This window comes from Macaca mulatta, chromosome 7 (genome assembly GCF_049350105.2).
Source record: "Macaca mulatta isolate MMU2019108-1 chromosome 7, T2T-MMU8v2.0, whole genome shotgun sequence".
NCBI lineage: Eukaryota > Metazoa > Chordata > Mammalia > Primates > Cercopithecidae > Macaca > Macaca mulatta.
Genome location: NC_133412.1, coordinates 163,113,632 through 163,132,244, shown reverse-complemented (window position 1 = coordinate 163,132,244; position 18,613 = coordinate 163,113,632). Strand labels below are relative to the sequence as shown.

At 42.7% G+C, this 18,613-nt stretch overlaps 1 protein-coding gene across 6 annotated transcripts in view; it reads left to right on the top strand.

The window, feature by feature from the left end:
• Nucleotides 1–18,613, top strand: part of EFCAB11 (EF-hand calcium binding domain 11) — a 168,036-nt gene that overhangs the window by 81,380 nt on the left and 68,043 nt on the right. The window contains exon 6 of one of the 6 annotated variants that reach the window (XM_015144362.3): nucleotides 13,590–13,696. The exons of 4 other annotated variants lie outside the window; for them this stretch is intronic. In XM_015144362.3, coding sequence (XP_014999848.2) covers nucleotides 13,590–13,696 — 107 coding nt within the window. Of the gene's footprint in view, nucleotides 1–9,229; nucleotides 10,246–13,589; nucleotides 13,697–18,613 lie in introns of those variants that run through there. One more of the 6 variants, XM_077941604.1, reaches the window with a different exon arrangement.

Below are 18,613 nucleotides of genomic sequence, written 5' to 3'. Positions count from 1 at the left end.
TGGGGGACTGTTGGGAAGGCATGTTTGGTTTTGAAATGTAAGAACATGAGATTTGGGAGGGGCCAGGGGCAGAATGATATGGTTTGGCTGTGTCCCTACCCAAATCTCATCTTGAATTGAACTCCTGTAATCCTCTCATATCATGGGAGTGACCCAGTGGGAGGTAATTGAATTATGGGAGTGGGTTTTTCCCATGCTGCTCTCATGATAGTGAATGAGTCTCACGAGATCTGATGATTTTATAAACGGGAGTTCCCCTGCACAAGTTCTCTTGCCTGCTGCCATGTAAGATGTGCCTTGCTCCTCCTTCACCTTCTGCCATGATTATGAGACCTCCCCAGCCATGTGGAACTGTGAGTCAATTAAACCTCTTTTATAAAATACCCAGTCTCAGGTACATCTTTATGTGTGACATACTAATCCTAGTGTGAGAACAGACTAATACAGTGGCTTAAACAACAGAAATTTATTTTCTTACAGTTCTGGAGGATAGAAATCTGAGAAAGCAACAGGGTTGGTCCCTTCTGAGCTCTTTCTCTTTGGCTTGCAGATGGCTACCTTTTCTCTGTGTCTTCACATATTCTTTCCTCTGTGTGTGTGTGTGTGTGTGTGTGTGTGTGTGTGTGTGTGTTTATGTGTGTGTGTCTATCTGTCTCCCAGTCTCTTCTTATAAGGATACAGTCAGATTAGGTCCCACCTGCGTGACTTCACTTAAATGTAATCACCTCTTTAACAACCCTATCTCTAATTACAGTCTCCTTCTGAGGTGCTGGGCGGTTAGGACTTCAGCATATGAGTTTTCAGGGGACACAATTCAGCCCATACTACCTGCCTTCATTTTCTTATGAGCATATTGCTTACTCTCCCACTTTGTTTCCATTCCTCCAGCATCATCTGCATTCTGACATATCTTCCATATTACCATCAGAGAGGTTATTCTGAATTCAAAGAGGAGCACGGTACTCTCCCTGCTTAAAGCCTCGGGTCAGTGGAGGCCTACCCAGACCCCTGCACAAGGCACTCTTTCCTACTTGCACTGTACCCTAGCCATGAGGAAGTATTTCAGCTTCCTCTAAAGGTTTAGACCCTTACCTCTGTGCCTTTGCATGTGTGGCTTTCTGGGTCTGGAATGTTCTTAACCCTGCCTCCCTTTATCTTATCAACTGTGAATTGTTTAAGACCCAGTGTAGGCTGCCAGAAGGAAACATGGAAAATAGCAATAGAACAAATGGAGAGAAACTGTTGAATTAATATATGAGAAGGCATCTTTTTCATAAGAACACAAAGGAAAAGAATATGGTAATGTAAATTAGGCTGTTACAGACTTTTTGTCATGCTCTGGAGCCCCTGAAGCTTTCTTAAAGGGATGGATGATAAAATTTACATCTTCCTTTTTATCAATTACTTAGCCATCAGTTCAGGGTCCATCTCACCATATGTAATCACTGCCTAGCCTTCCCAAATCGGAGCCCCGTCATAGGGCTGCAGTGGGATCCAGAGAACCCACTCTCAGCAGTCTCTGTCCTTTAACCCTAGACACAGGAACAATGCAACTCTTCCCCACCTTTTCTGAAAAATGAGTACAAATTGCAAGAAATGCAGCACAGATTGTACGATGTCAGTACATTAGCAGTGACATGGGAAATCTGATGGAGTCAGGGGGAAAAGGTGTAAATTGCAGGATAATATCAAGGGGAGGTCAGTATGTTAGTAATGCAGGGAATATGATGGACTTAAAGAAAAGGTATAAATTACTGGGTAATAGAAAGGAGAGGTCAGTACATTAGTAACATGGGAAAACTGGCAGATTTGGGAGGAAAAGGTGCAAATTGTAGGATAATGTGAAGTGGGGCATCACTGTAACGATGAGCTTACCTCATGCCAGGAGACTGGCTGGCCATATAGACTCTGGCTACAACTTTCAGTATTTTTCTAGTTCTGTCTCACTGCAGATCTTTAAGTCTTTTACAATCATTAATTAAATTTCTTTAAGAGCTCTTTAAGCGTCCTTAAGTCATTAAATTTCAAGTTCATATTACAGAGAAAAAGTATTGTCCCTGCTCAAAAGAAAAAAAAAAGCCAGAAAGATTCCCTCAAAACTTCTGAATGGCTGAACCTATCAACCTCATATGTGCCAACTAATAAACACCCATCTTTTAAAGACTCCTTTGCTGCACACAGCCACACACTCCTCCAAGAGGCTCTGTAAATATGACTGATGTTTCTGTGTTCAAGACAAAATTAAAACAGTCATATAATAAAATATTTTTAAATAAATATTTTATTGACGTATAACATACGATGGGAACCTATTCTGCACAGGCCTCTCTCATTTCCACATGGTTTATGAGTGAGGCACTCGCTGCCCTTTTTTTCCAGAATATCTTTTGAAGGATGTTTTTATAGAGAACAGCCTTCAGAGACAGAGATAGTGTCTCCTTCCGGAGCAATGGAAGGGCTTGCTTAATGACCATTTAAAAAGATCCTGGGCTGGGCGCTGTGGTTTACACCTGAAATCCCAGCACTTTGGGAGGCCCCGGTGGGCAGATCACCTGAGGTCAGGAGTTCAAGACCAGCCTGGCCAACACGGCGAAACCCTGTCTCTAGTAAAAATACAAAAAAAAAATTCCAGCTACTCAGGAGGCTGAGGCAGGAGAATCGCTTGAATCCGGGAGGCGAAGTTTGCAGTGAGCCAAGATGGCGCCATTGCACTCCAGCCTGGGCAACAGAGGGAGGCTCTGTCTCAAAAAAATTTTTTTTAATTCCTGGTTGCTTAAACTCAAGGTTCTTCTTCTGTGATGCGGCCACTTGCACATGCAGGCATCCCTCTGGGCCCAGCTGCATCAGCCCAGAAAATTTGGGGCAGGGACTGACTCAAATGTGCCGATGCTCTTGCTGTTTGCTGTGCTATGAGTAGTAAAGTCCTTCATTTCTGACCCAGTAGTCCTGGGTCTTCTGCCAGGATCTGTGAGCCTGTGGCATGTGGCAGCTTGCAAGGAGGCTACATCTTCAGATCCTTCACAGTTTTTAATAGTTTATTCAACAAGAATGGGATGCTGCCAGAGGCATGGCTTTCTGGAAGAAGAGTAAGGAAATCATGATCCTTAACAGGACTTGAAGGAAGTTTATGGGGATTAGTAGCACATGTATTGATTGGATCGTATGGTCAGCCAGGCAGTCAGGTTCTGCTTCTTTTCTTGTTTAGAAAGAGGAGCTGGGGAAGGACTTGCAGTGGATTCACGCTAACTGCCTAGAATGCGTCCAGGTTGTTGCTGCCTCTCCTCCAGGCAGGAAGACTTCCTCACCAATGAGATGGTCAGCCCCAGGTCCTCCCGTTGAAACAACCGTGCAGAGATTCATCCTGGGTTGGCAGAAGGCTCTACCCTCTTTTAGACAACAGTTATACAGACAGATGCCTATATTGAGTGAGAATGTAGGGAAATTTATGATTTCCATAGGCAGAAACCAGAGAATCATTAGAAGTTTGTCTTGGGAGATGGGTGGTGGAGCACGTAATACTTGTTAGGGAAGCATGGTGACAGCTGAGCCATCTCAGCCTAGTCCCTCCTGCACTCTGTCTGCCAACTTCGGACCCACGTGGAGATAAAGGTCTCAAAGACTTCCGCAGGGTTTAACCAAACTGAAAAATAGACATTTCAAGATCCATATTTGGAAGAAAAATATATTGAAAAGCAAGAGAATGAGAAATGAAAAGTTCAGGAAAGTACTTAAGAGCATGTGGCACAGGGCTCAGATCAAGAAGGAACACAGTGGTAGCTATGATCTTTTTTTTTTTGAGATGGAGTCTCCCTCTATTGCCCATACTGCAGTGCAGTGGTGCGATCTCAGCTCACTGCAGCCTGCACCTCCTGGGTTCAAGCAATTCTCCTGCCTCAGCCTCCCCAGTAGCTGGACTACAGGCGCCTGCCACCCTGCCTGACTAATTTTTGTTGTTGTTGTTGTTGTATTTTTAGTAGAGACGGGGTTTTACCATATTGGCCAGGCTGGTCTTAAACTCCTGACCTTGTGATCTGCCTACCTCAGCCTCCCAAAGTGCTGGGATTACAGGCATGAGCCTCCGCTCCCAGCCAGCTATGATAATCTTGTTAGTTTTCTAGTTCTGACATTGGGGGTGAGTTCACAAGTTTTGCTTTTATTAAGCTTCATAATATACCTATTAGTTACATATGTTCTTTTGTATGTATTAATTATTACATAATACATTTTTGTGATCAGTTTAGGGACATTTATAATTGGAATTATTGAATTGCTATGAGTCATATAACATCTGTTGGATTCTTATATGGCTTTAGTAGAGTGGAGGATAGTGTCTTCCCATAAAAGCCCTGTAATATCAAACAAGAATTCTGACAGGAAAATGGTGTATCTACCTACCTTCCTGGGAGAAATACTGGAGATGTTCAAGGTTTTACCTTTCTTAGATAGTAGATAGATCATGAAATTATTGCAGACTAAGTGCTCTGGTATTTTCCTAATCTAAGATTAACTTAAAATTATTTTAACTTAATGTCTAATTCAAGATACAGTTAATTTTCATCGATTCTGAAAACAGATGCTAAACACCTATGTTTATAATGCTGAGGGGGCATTACCTGGGAATTTGAGACATTTGGGAATATCTTCTGTGTACTCCAGCAACCTCACTGTTCATGAGGAATGAGCAAGCCACCGTATTTCCTTTGGTAATTCTGTCTTCCATCTGGTCAGGAGAAAGAAGGATTCTTCAAGCCTTTCTCAGGTGGTAAAACTCTAAGGAGAATCCTGTGCTTTTTGTGTTCCCTGAGAATGACTGCAGCTCCTTGCTGACGACTTATCCCAAAACAAGGCCTCTGGGAACTCACCAGACCTTATCACACTTGGGAAGAGAGCTTGATATGTGGTCTAGTTGTTGTTGGGAGTTAGGACACTAGATTATTTGTGAGGTCTCTTAGGATGCTGTCATCATAAATAATACTCTCTAAAGGTTTTTACCACCTACTGTAAACCAAAGGCTTTCTGTGCTTTTTTACTCTTCACTGCAACCCAAGGTAGTCGTCGTCACCATCCCCATCTTGTGCTGGGGAAGCAGGGCCTAGAAAGAGGCGAAGTCACTTTTCGTGGCCTCTCAGCCAGAACGCACACTCGGTCCTGTGGATTCTATAACTCATGCTTTTAACAGTGGCAGATCTTTCTCATTGAATCCTTTAATTCTGGTAACATTACATGAGTGTGTAGAATTTTTTTTTAACCTCATGGAAGTGAGAATGTCTTACAGTTGTGATCAGACATTATGTAATAAGGACAAGTGGGTCAAGCTCTGTGACCTCCAGGCAGGAGCCCCCAATACATTAGATTTTGCTGAGATCTGATTACTCCTTTTTAAAATGAATTCCATGCCACTACTTTTCAGCAAAACTGTATCATTGATAGTGAGCTGGTTAATATTTTCTAATAAGCTAGATTTAACATTTTTAAAGTATGAAGGGGAGGGACCAAGTACATTAGAGATATTTTTATTTTTGTTTTTGTGTTTTGAGACAGGGTCTCACTCTCACCCAGGCTGGACTGCACTGGTGTGAACACGCATCACTGCAGCCTCAAACTTCTTGGCTCAAGTGATCTTCCTGCTTCAGCCTCCCAAGTAGCTGGGAACACAGTCGTGTACCCAGGCTGGTCTCAAACTCCTAGGCTCAAGTGATCCTCCTCAGCCTTCCAAAGCGTTGGAATTACAGATGAGCTGTATTTCTTTAACATGCTAGAATGAGACCTAGTGTGCGCCTATTTGTTTCTGTAAGAAAGCAAGTTTGCACAGTATCTTGGTGTCATGCTCACGAAGGGTATGTCATTTTCCTTCTGATTTATAATTGGTCCCTATGAGGGAAGTCACAGCACTTTATGTCAAATGGGCTTCAAAAGTAGAATATGAAGTGTCTTTATCCTTAGTTTGCTGATTTGTCTTTATTCAGCTACAGAAAATGTAAATACGTTAATCTGGCATACAGAGCACTTAAAACAAGCAACTGCAGTGTAAAGGTGGCCAGAGCTGGCCTCCTCTAGGTGCAGAAGGCTGGCCACATCCCTGAAGACAGGTGTTCACTCTGTGCTCCAGAGACCTGGGACCCCCAGTTGCATTCTTTTCAGGAGAAGCGTTTTACAGTTTCTGTGCTTAACTCTACGGAGTATTTTATCTTGGTGTATTCTTGTAAATGCTGTTATTTGATGGAATTTCATACAAAATTGACATATCTTTCCTTTTAATAGGAATGTTTTGTATCTTTATAAACTCTTTCTGAGGACCATATAGTCCTGTATGTAATAGTGGTTTAAATATACATAATTTGAAGTGCAAACCACTCCAACTTACAAACCATATCATAGCAAGAGAAACCTTTATTTTAGATTAGTCCTGCTGGTCTTGCCAGTCTCTCTTCAGGAACCATATTCACTTGACTTAATGATGAGATTGCACACTGTTAATCTATCAGTTAAACAGGTGTTTATTGCATGCCTATTATGGGCTGAGTTCAGGGTTTTCCCCTGTGGAAGAGACAAAGGAAGTACAGCCCCCAATTAAGAATGGATTGGTTTCCAAATGATTGGGAAGCTGAATCTGGAACCTGGAATGTAGCGTCCAACAATGTAATGAATGGCACTGAATTTTCCAGGTTTGCCCATGAGGCATCATTAATCCCTAGTGTGGTTCATCCATACCCTGATGTCCAAGGCTCCTGTTAGGGTTGAGATACAAAAGAAAAGCAGGGGGAACTTTCTTCTGCCTTTCTGGGTGCTAAGGTCACTCCAGTGCCTTCCTGCCACGAGGGTTCCCAGTGTCCTCCACAGTCACCAGCTGCCTCCTCCCTGTTTCCCCAACCCAGCAAAACTCTCATTTCCTCGGCGTAGCAGATCTCAGTTAGATGTTAGTACAGAAGTATTTTGATTTAACTAATTCATACTAACATATACATAACTGATAACTTCCTTAATCTTTGCAGAGGCATTTGCATTATTAAAACAAAATACTTCTTAAATGCATATTAAGTCAAGCAAGGGTAGATTATTTAGCACATAGGATAAAGTGAAATAAAAGATTAAGGCCATGCAAAGTTGTGTTGGGGCTGCAGGGTCACCCTGGAGACAGAACAGCCCTAACTGGAGCTTGTTCCCTGGGGCTAGCTCTCCAAAGCCCACCCTACTTCTCATCACTTCTTTCCTTATACTGTTTCTAAATTTCTGGATTCTGGAAAAGGCCACGCATTAACATGGTGATGGCACCAGCAGAAGCTCCATTGGTTGAGGTGAGGTTTAGGGAGGACCAGGGATTGGCTGAGGTCATCCATGACTGATTTTAGGTTTGGGTTACCTATACACCAGATGGTAATAAACGTAGGGAATGCATATATAAGGCAGGGTCGCTGACTAAAGAGCAAGACAAAGGTATAGCACCAGTAGTGACCAGAAATCATGGAATCATTCAGCAATTCCGGTCCTATTTGCTGGTGGTGAAGCAGGACACCTGGTTTCTGGCTTCATACTCACTTTATAATCTACTCAGGAAAATAGACCTTGTGTAAATAATTACACTAAAAACAAGATCAGGCCAGGCTCGGTGGCTCACGCCTGTAATCCCAACACTTTGGGAGGCCAAGACAGATCACTTGAGGTCAAGAGTTCGAGACCAGCCTGGCCAATATGGTGAAACCCTGTCTCCACTAAAAATACAAAGATTAGCTGGGTTTGGCGGCAGGCACCTGTAATCCCAGCTACTCAGGAGACTGAGGTTGGAATGGGCCAAGATTGTGCCACTGCACTCCAGCCTAGGCAACAGAGTGAGACTCTATCTCAAAAAAATAAAAATAAAAAAGTAGATAAACAAGACATTTTTTAAAATGAGATAATGACACATTTCTCTACCTGCTGTTGTAGAAAACCAAAGAACATCATGAATGATTATAGCCCGGGGCCTGATTGAGCTGGAGCGGGGGTGGCTTCTCTGAGGGAGACACGTTTCAGCCTGGACAAGGAGATTAAGGCTGGGTCAGCCAAGCGACAAGGGTGTAGGCCCAGAGCTTAGGGGCGCATTTTAGGCAAGATGCATGGTGTGCAAGACCCTGGGGAGGAAACACTCTCGATGCCTCTGAGAAGTTGCTGGTGAATCTTAAGAGGGAGAACCTGCAGGTGCTGGAGGGGAGCCTTGGAGAGGGCAGGAGGCAGCTTTGTCCCACAGGCCTCACAGGCCACGTTGTGGGGGTAGACCCTGAAAGGCATGGGGTCTGACTTTAGGAATTTAAAGCAGGGGAGCAACAGGTTCTACTGTATGGCCCTGACCATGCGTGTAATTGGGGCTTGGAGAAGGGAATCTATTATTGGTGAGGGCAATTTGGATCTGAAGGGAGCAGAAGGGGCTGTTGCCACACAGTGTCATTTAGGGGTGCCCAGAAGGGCCCCTGCCCAAAAATGACTTTCCAACCATCCCTGACGGTGTCTAAAATCCTATCATTGAACTTCATCTCCTTTAAAACACAAGTCCTCTGACAGCCAAGCAGGATCAGACAAAATTGCAGCCTAATATTTAAAAATTTTGTCAGGTCAGGCATGGTGACTCATGCCTGTAATCCCAGCACTTTGGAAGGCTGAGGCGGGTGGATCGCTTGAGCTCAGGAGTTTTAGACCAACCTGGGCAATATAGCAAAACCCTATCTCAGACCAGGCATTGTGGCTCACACCTGTAATCCCAACACTTTGGGAGACGGAGACAGGCAGATCACTTGAGGTCAAGAGTTCGAGACCAGCCTGGCCAATGTGGTGAAACCCCATCTCTATTTTTAAAAAATACAAAAATTAGCCAGGCGTGGTAGTGGGCGCCTGTGATCCCATCTACTTGGGAGTCTGAAGCAAGAGAATCATGTGAACCTGGAAGGTGAGGCCGCACTGTGCCAAGATCGCGCCACCGTACTCCAGGCTGGGTAACAGAGTAAGACTCCATCTCAAAAAAAATAAAATAAGCCAGACATGGTGGCATGTCCCAGCTGGTCCCTGTAGTCCCAGCTACTCTGGAGACCGAGGTGGGAGGATCACTTGAGCCCGGGAGGTTGAGGCTATAGTGAGCCGTGATTGTTCCACTGCACTCCAGCCTGGGCATTGGACCCTATCTCAAAAATAAAAATAAATGTTTTTTAGACCTCCAGCCATCCTTTTCAAATAAAGTATGTGTGTCTCTCTCTCCCCATAGCATCTCTTCCCTCTTCAGACGCCCAGGACTCGTATGTCAGTCTCTAAATCAACACCTGATTTCAAGAGAGGCTCTGTCAGATACGACTTATATGAACTTTATGATGCAATTTTGAATCAGTCTGTTGCCTTTTCCCAGGATATAACGTGTGGCTGATTGTAACTCCAGCTGCTTTAGGTGATAAAAGGAATTTGTTGACTCTCACAACAGAACCACGCAGAAGTGGGATTGCCTTTGGTGCAATTTGATCCGGCCCCTGGCCGCAGGTCTCTGGTGTTCTTTCAGCCTTGCCCTTGCCCCGTGTCGGTGATGATCTTGACTGACTCCTCCCAAGGATGCAGCACTGACTGCAGCGGCTCTCGGTCTCACACCTGTAACCTCACCAACCTGAGCTGAAAGTGCTGCTGTACTCAGGACGGTCACAAGCCCTTGGCTTCTCTCTAAGGTTGTAGGACACCCCTGAGCCAATTATTAGGTCCAGGAGCATCTAATAATCTGAGAACTAGTCACCGAAGGCATCCTGCTGATTGGCGGAGTATAACCTCTGGAGCTGTGAGTGGGATCCTTCCCTCCCAAATCACAGGGACCCTGGAGACCAAGAATGGGCACAAGCTCTAGGGAAGCACCAAACAACACTGGCAACATAGGGATATTTGTATTTTAAGTCTTATGTCTGTTAGTTTAATATTAAAGAAATGTAGCTGGACACTGTGATTCATCCCTGTAATCCCAGCACTTTGGGAGTCCCAGGTAGGTAGATCACTTGAGGCCAGGAGTTCGAGACTAGTCTGGGCAGCATGAAAAAACCCTGTCTCTACAAACAAACAAACAAACAAATTATCTGGGCATGTTGACGTGTACCTGTAGTCCCAGCTACTATTTGGGAGGCTGAGGTGGAAGGATCAGTTGAGCCCAGGAGGTCAAGGCTGCAGTGAACCATAATTACACCACTGTACTCCACTGTACTCTGTGTAACAGAGTGAGACCCCATCTGAAAAAAAAGGAAGGAAACAAAAGGAAAGGAAAAAGGAAAGAAAAGGGAAAAGAGAAAGAAGCATGGGCATCAGCAAACAGATGGGAGAGGAACTGTTTTTAGGGTAGACCATTGGGCCATTCAACAGTTCCTGAAACTTGTGCTTCCTGTACTAGCCTTGCCTATGACACTCATTCATATAATCACTAATTTGTTAGTATGGCTCGGTTATGCAGTTATTTTTGCCTCTGACATACTCCTGTGTTAAAGGGAGTATATCTGAGCTTGGGTCTGGGACATTTAAAATAGGCTAAGTGTGTGGGTATTGGGGATGGAATTCCATAAAGATGTAGATCCTGTTTGTTTAGGACAATTATGCACTATTTAGAGCTAGTTATTTAAAAATTAAATAGTGTTCCTCATTGGTTATATTAGAATAATTTTATAAATAAGCTTAAGAAAAGTGGAAGATGATGCAAATAAGGGTTTGTTAAAGAAAAGTTCGATGATCTTTTGTTTGCTATCTTAGTTTAAAGAGTTTTTAAAATTCAGAATAAATGAATTTTCAGTTTTAAAAATATTGGAGCCGGGCGCGGTGGCTCAAGCCTGTAATCCCAGCACTTTGGGAGGCCGAGACGGGCGGATCACGAGGTCAGGAGATCGAGACCATCCTGGCTAACATGGTGAAACCCCGCCTCTACTAAAAAATACAAAAAACTAGCCGGGCGACGTGACGGGCGCCTGTAGTCCCAGCTACTCGGGAGGCTGAGGCAGGAGAATGGCGTAAACCCGGGAGGCGGAGCTTGCAGTGAGCTGAGATCCGGCCACTGCACTCCAGCCTGGGCGGCAGAGCGAGACTCCGTCTCAAAAAAAAAATAAAAATAAAAAATAAAAATAAATAAATAAATAAATAATTAAAAATATTGGAATGGTTTTTTTAGTTTTTACTTGATTAAGTAGTACTGGCTGTATTGAATTCTTCAGAAATACTTCAAAATCAGGCAAAATGTGTAGCATTGCCAATTTTTCATCCTAGGTCCTTTTTTTCTCAACCAGCTGTATTCATTAATATTCACAGATATATGAACATAAAATGAGCATATGCTCAACAAATATTTATCATGTTCAGGGTGCATCCCCATTGCTGGGGATATGGAGAAGTTCATTCACTGCCTAGTGCCAGCAGCAAACCAACAATGAGTTTAGAAAAGGGGAACAGTTGCTGGGGTGAGAGGAGAAAGCCTGCAGAGGATGGGAGAGGCTCAAATGTTGGCAAGGAAGGGGAGAACATCCCAGGTGGTCAAACAAGTTTGCTTTTGCAATTGAATTTCATTCTATTTTTCTTAAAATTATAGAGCCTGTTGCTTAATTCCAAGATTTTCTTTCTTGTGTAATATTTCCTGTAGAATTGTTAGGAGTTGGTCATATAGATCACTTCAGACCACTTGTGTATTATCCAGAGTTTCTGTAATGATTTCCTGTTATTCTTTCAGAATTGTTTTATCGTGATACAATGTAATTCTAAATGTCTTTTATAATGTTGAAAGTATTGCCAAAAACAATTAAAATATTAGATTATAATTAAAATATTAGGAAAGTATCAATAATTATACTCTTAAGAAATATTGGGACAGTTTCTTATTTAGCTAAACAGCTAAAAGTTGTTTCATCACTATCAAGCTTGTCCACCCGCGGCTCTGGTGACCAGGACAGGCTCGAGTGCAGCCCAACACAAATTTGTAAGGTTTCTTAAAACATTATGAGTTTTTTTGGCGATTTTTTCAAGCACCGTTAGTGTTAGTGTATTGTTAGTGTTAGTGTATTTTCTGTGTAGTCCAAGACAATTCTTCTTCTAGTGTGACCCAGGGAAACCAAAAGATTGTACACCGCCGATCTATAGTCATTATTTTGCGGCATCTTAATATGTTCAGAACTATTACTCTCTATTGTCTTTTAGCTTGACCCATTCAGACATGAGAATTTCAGAAAACTGAATCTGTCGTCAAGTTGGCAGAGTTCTTAGCTGACTTTCTTTAACACTGAGTTGTTGGATTATTCTTAGTTTAATAAATTTAGGATTAAGCCTAAAATTTTCCATTTCATATTATTTCCTCCCTTTTAGTTATTTCCTGTCCTTTACTCTTTTTTTTTTTTTTTTCTACTAAGTCTGTGAACTCCCCTAGTTGGCTGTGAATTCCTTTTGGGCAGAGATCATCAGCTACCTGGAGCTTTGGATAGTGCTTGGCATATAGAAGATGCACATTAAATGCTTACTAAATGTATGGAAACGTTTCACATATACATAGAAAGAATGCAGAAGAAATTAGATGTAAGTGCATACATGTAATTTTAATTTTACTTACGATTTTGAACACTCTATCTTCTTATAGCAGCTTCCTGCTAGTTTTACCTAACCCAGAGCTCACTTTTTCTTACCTTCTCCAGGAGGTAAGGTTTAGAAACCTGCTAAAGTGCTCTCTGACATCAGTTATTTTGTAAGACAGACTTGTTATCTGTGACATTAACATGTTTGATGATGTGAATGCTTAAATTTTATGAGATCTTTTGTTCCTCTTCTGCATAATTAAGTTCTTTTCAGAACAACTTATGTATTGTAGTTGCAGTGTGTATTTCAGACTAGTCAACACAACTAAAATTTGATCATGATTACTAGCTTTTCAAAGTCATCCTTCATTTCCCACCAGGGAGCTTTCTGTCAGAATTCATTTCCCATGTGGAAGATATCTCTCTGACCCACAGTTTTCTGGACACAATTCATCCTTCGTGTGTGTGAGACTGCCCATTGCCATCAGTCCTCAGCTCCTCAGATGCCAAAAATCCCCTCTATATTCAGAGTCATAAAATATATCACAAGTGTTAGAGGAAAGAAAACTAACAAAAATGTTTAAAAGATTTTGTTCCAGTGATTTTTCTAATAAAAAAAATGCTTTTAGTATCTGTTTCCATTGTTACTGTTTAAGAAATTAAAATAATAACTGTTACAGTTGAAACAGGATGTGCTTTCTATTTTCTTTCCATCTTTATATAATTAAAAGTGAATTTTGGCAACGCTGCAATATAATTCAATTCAATTTAGCAAACATTTATGGAGACCCTTCTGCTGATCCTGCAATACCATGGTTTCTATAAGAACTGGCTTTTAGCTGCAGTGAGTGTGAGAGAGTGTGATCCAGATGTGACTGCTGAGGAAACTAAAATTCACTGTGGAAGGAGATTAGGTAAGGAAAGATTCATCCAAGAAGGAATTTCATGTTGAATTTTGGACAGAGAATTAAATTTGGTCTGTGTCTGTGTCTATTTTTTGTTGCTATAACTGAATACCTGAGACTTGGCAATGTATAAAGAAAAGAAATTTATTTCTCACAGTTCTAGAGGCTGGGAAGTCCGAGAACATGGTACCAGCATCTGGGGAGGACCATCTCGCTGCATCGTAACATGGCAGAAGGCATCACATGGAGAGATGGCAAGAGCATGTATGTCAGCTCAGGTCTCTCTTCCTCTTTTTATAAAGCCAACAGTCCTCTCATGAGGGCCCCACCCTGGTTATCTTATGTAATCCCAGTTACCTCCCAAAGACCACATTTCTCATCAGTTTAGGAATATGGGGATCAAGTTTCCAACACATGAAATATGGGGTACACAGTTAAACCATAGCAACTTGCAAAGGGGAATGACATTGCGGGTAAGGGCCACTGGGATTGGATTCAGCAGGGCATGTACTGATTCTTGGGCAAGGAAGGGACATGGTAAGAAAGGTCTTCATCAGTTTGCAGGCTGCAGCAGATACCAGAGGACTAAGTAACTGACCGAGGCTTAAGTGATGAGGTCTTGTTTCTAGGGTAAAGGAGGTAGACATATGAAGGCTAAGTCCAATCTTAGAAAGGGAAGGTCAGATCTTAACACAGAATCAGGTAGCCTCAGTAGCTTACTGGATATTGGGAAGCAATGTGAAAAGAATTGTCAAGGTTAGTTCCAAGGACGGAGAGCCGAGGTGAGTAGGGAATCAAGGTGTCATAATAGTATAAATGGATGGTTAGAAAGAGAAGTGTAATAGGCGGTGGCTTTAGAGGATGTCAGTGGGTAGGAGGAAAGCCAGAAAAGGAATGTCAGAGGAGAACCGGGAACTTACAGTTTCATGGAAGCAAAGAGAAGACAGTGTTTCAAGATGACAGGAAGAACAGAAAAGTTAAGAAATAAGAGGTCTGAGTTTGGTTTTGTTTAGGACAAGGACAAAATGTTGACCTTTGAGTGACTTCAGAAAAGTGGTGGAAGTGGGTACCAGATGGCAAAGGCCCTGAAAATGGAGAAGAGTTTTTGTTACTGGGGAGACTGTAAAATAAAATCCTTCAGTCACTTCAAGTAATAAACCCCTTCGAAGGAAATTTACTCCTTAACTGGCTAGCATTATGTTACAAAATGCTAGTATATTATTAATACCTGGAGATTTAAAATGTTTTCACATTGTAACCCAGAAACATTATTTTTACAAACCATTTGGAAATAATACTTTGATATTCTTTGATTCCACTCTTTCAGAATTTCACTTATCCCTCTCCAAGATTTATTTCTGGGTCATTGATTCAGATTCCAAAACTAGTGTTTTCTATAAGCTTATTTTATGCCTAGTAGAGTTGAAATTCAAACATTTTCTAACAGTAGCAACTGAAATAGCTTCAAAGACATTTTTCACATCTACCTTACTTTTTCTTGGTTGATTATATCTTTTCAAAAACACACCAGATTGACAGCATGTGAGGTAGTATGCCTATAGTAACAACACAAGCTTTTTAGAATGGTTGAGAAATGCACTTTGGCCTTGTTCTGGTTCCTGAAGACTGTTTGTTTGTTTGCTTGTTTGTTTGTTTTGGGATGGAGTTTTCACTCTTGTCACCTAGGCTGGAGTGCAATGGTGCCATCTCAGCTCACTGCAACCTCTGCCTCCTGGGTTCAAGTGATTCTTCTGCTTCAGCCTCCCAAGTAGCTGGGATTACAGGTGCCCACCACCACACCCAGTTAATTTTTGTATTTTTAGTAGAGATGGAGTTTCACCATGTTGGCCAGGCTGGTCTCAAACTCCTGACCTCAGGTGATCCGCCTGCCTTGGCCTCCCAAAGTGCTGGGATTACAGGTGTGAGCCACTGCACCCGGCCCTGAAGACATCTTTTAGTCCTCAAAGGAGCCAATAAAGGAAAAAGTACATTAGAACCAGAGTCATAGGACCTCAGTTCTATTCCCTCCTTTGGGGCTTGACTGTGAGGAGGTCAACATCTAGAGTTTTCAGCAATGAAGTGAGAAGACTGTAACAGAGGGCCAATTTGGTCTCATTCAAATAAAAAAGCTCAGAATGCATGGCTATACTATGTATTCTGTCTTTCACTAATCAAGCCTACTGCATGGTATGACTCCACATTGGCAGACGTGATCAGAGTGTTCCTCATGCGCCCTCCTCTCCCTGTTTCTTCTGCCTATGATGGAACAGCCTCACCTCTCCCTTCACGTGTCTGACTCTCCTCCTAACCTCAGGTTACCTGGTTTTTGGCATACAGTGGCACCCCTGGCACCTAGCGCCTCCGGTGCAGCTCAGGTGCTCCGTAAATATTTGATGACAGAGTAAATGGACTGTGTTGTAGTATTGCCCACCCTGGTGGCTCTCCACACTGACTGAGCATCAGAAACAGAGATCTCCAGGTCCTATTCCCTCGCCATTGGCATTTGAGTTTCTAGTTTCTAGAAATGGGCCTATACATTCCTATTGTAAAATTCCCCCACAGGTCATGCTCATGTGAGAAACGCGAGTCTCCTCTGCGAGTTCCTTGAGGAGGCAACTATAGTTTCTGCCATTTCATTCCCATTCTAATTCTGGCAGAAATTAGATATACAAGAAATATTTGTGAATAAGAGAATTTAACTCTAGAGAAAAGTAATAAATAATAAATGAGAGGAAAATGCCCTTTCTTCTGTTTGCAGATCTAACACCTTGGACCTTTGAAGACTAATTCACATCACCCATAGCAAGTTATAGTTTTAAATAAATGAAATTATGTAAGTGCTCAAACCACCACACGTGATGAAATTCAGAGCTCATTGTTATCTAATAATTTTGGCTAGGGATTACTCTGCTTTATTTGCCCGATTTTTACAATTTTGTGATAAGATATTTGCTTTCATTATTAGCTGCTTTGCCATAGGCCTTATTTTAAATTGTTTCTTTTTTTTTTTTTTTTTTTTTTTTTTTGAGACGGAGTCTCGCTCTGTCGCCCAGGCTGGAGTGCAGTGACCGCATCTCGGCTCACTGCAAGCTCCACCTCCCGGGTTTACGCCATTCTCCTGCCTCAGCCTCCCGAGTAGCTGGGACTACAGGCGCCCGCCACCTCGCCCAGCTAGTTTTTTGTATTTTTTTAGTAGAGACGGGGTTTCACCGTGTTAGCCAGGATGATCTCGATCTCCTGACCTCGTGATCTGCCCGTCTCGGCCTCCCAAAGTGCTGGGATTACAGGCTTGAGCCACCGCGCCTGGCCTTTAAATTGTTTCTTAATAAGTCACAATCCACCAGTCTTTTTCGAGTCATATAATTCTAGTATTTTAAGCTAGAGTTTCTTTCTTTGGGGTGAAGGACGTGAAGTGCTGAGTAAAGAACTAGTGTGAACTTTTGGTGTCTTGTCACCACCCACACTTATGTATATCGTATTTCTGTGCTCCAGAGAAAGCAATTAAGAGAATTATTTTTTATCTAAGAAAACTATGCTATCCTGAATACAAAAACCTCATCATTGGCCAGGCGCAGTGGCTCGAGTGGGAGGCCAAGGCAGGCAGACCGCGTGAGCTTAGAAGTTGGAGACCAGCCTGGGCAACACAGGGAGACCCTGCCTCTCCAAAAAACAACAACAAAAAATTAGCTGGGTGTGGTGGCGCACACCTGTGGTCCCAGCTACCTGGGAGGCTGGGGTGGGAGGATTACCTGAGCCCAGGAAGTTGAGACTACAATGAGCCATGATCACGCCACTGCACTCACTCTGGGCAACAGAGTGAGACCTTGTGTAAAAACAAAACAAAAAAACCCTTCGTCAGTCATAGCCTATTGGCCTGTTGACCTGCATTTTAGTTATCTGTGGCCAAGTAACAAATTTCCCTGACACTCAGCTGATTAAAACAACAAACATTTAGTGTCTCTCCAGGATCTGTGGGTCAGGAATCTGGGAGTGGCTTTGCTGGGTCATCCTGGTTCATGTCCTCTCATGAAGTTACAGTCAAGGTATTGGTCATCTGAAGGCTTCTGAGGTGGCTCACTCAGATGCCTGGCAAGTTAGTGCCTGTCTGCAGGAGGCCTCAGTTTCTTACCACATGGCCCTGTCCTCAGGGCTGCTTGAGTGTCTTCACTACGTGGCAAGAGAGCCAGGAGAGGCAGAGCCTAGATGTAGCCCCCACCCAGTGCCCACATTTAGGGGGAAGGCTCTCGGGCTCCACTCTTGAAGGGAGGAACATCAAAGCGTTTGTGGACATCATTTAAAACTGCCACAGCCTGTACCATTAGATTCTGTTTGCTAACTTAGATGTTTTCTGAAAGCATCTGTGATCCAAGTTATTTATTTAGTTTCTTCTCCACAAGTAGAAGCTGGATATCAGAATTTCTGGTTTCTACTTTATTATTTCTAGGGCCTCCTTTCTTTTTATTCTCTTGTATAAGATAATGAGATGCAGTAGTAAAAAAATCATCAAGTATTAGAATAAAAGCATATCATTTTCTCTCTGCACACCAGACTGCAAACTTTTCCTGTCTAGGCTGTAATTCAGAACTTATAGTTTCTGAGAAACCTTCTTATTGAAGGTGGGAAGAAATTTAAGAAACCTGCCCCGTTTCTAGATGAACTGGTGAACTGGTGAGCGCTGATTCCACAGCATTCACGTAGGATTAGAGGAGCAAGCGTCAGGGATGACAGAGCTTCAGAGAAGACATCTTACAGTTAGTTACTCAGGAGCTTCTCCAAAAATGGAACCAATGACCATCCAGCATTTTATTGGTGATTTTTTTTTTTTTTTTTTTTTGAGACTGAGTCTTACTCTGTCGCCCAGGCTGGAGTGCAGTGGCGCGATCTTGGCTCACTGCAAGCTCCACCTCGCGGGTTCACGCCATTCTCCTGCCTCAGCCTCCCGAGTAGCTGGGACTACAGGCGCCCGTCACGTCGCCCGGCTAGTTTTTTGTATTTTTTAGTAGAGGCGGGGTTTCACCATGTTAGCCAGGATGGTCTCGATCTCCTGACCTCGTGATCCGCCCGTCTCAGCCTCCCAAAGTGCTGGATTTACAGGCGTGAGCCACTGCGCCTGGCCTATTGGTGATTTTTTTATAGGAACTTTCAGGAAAAAAAAAAAAAAAAAGACCAGGTCAGTAACAG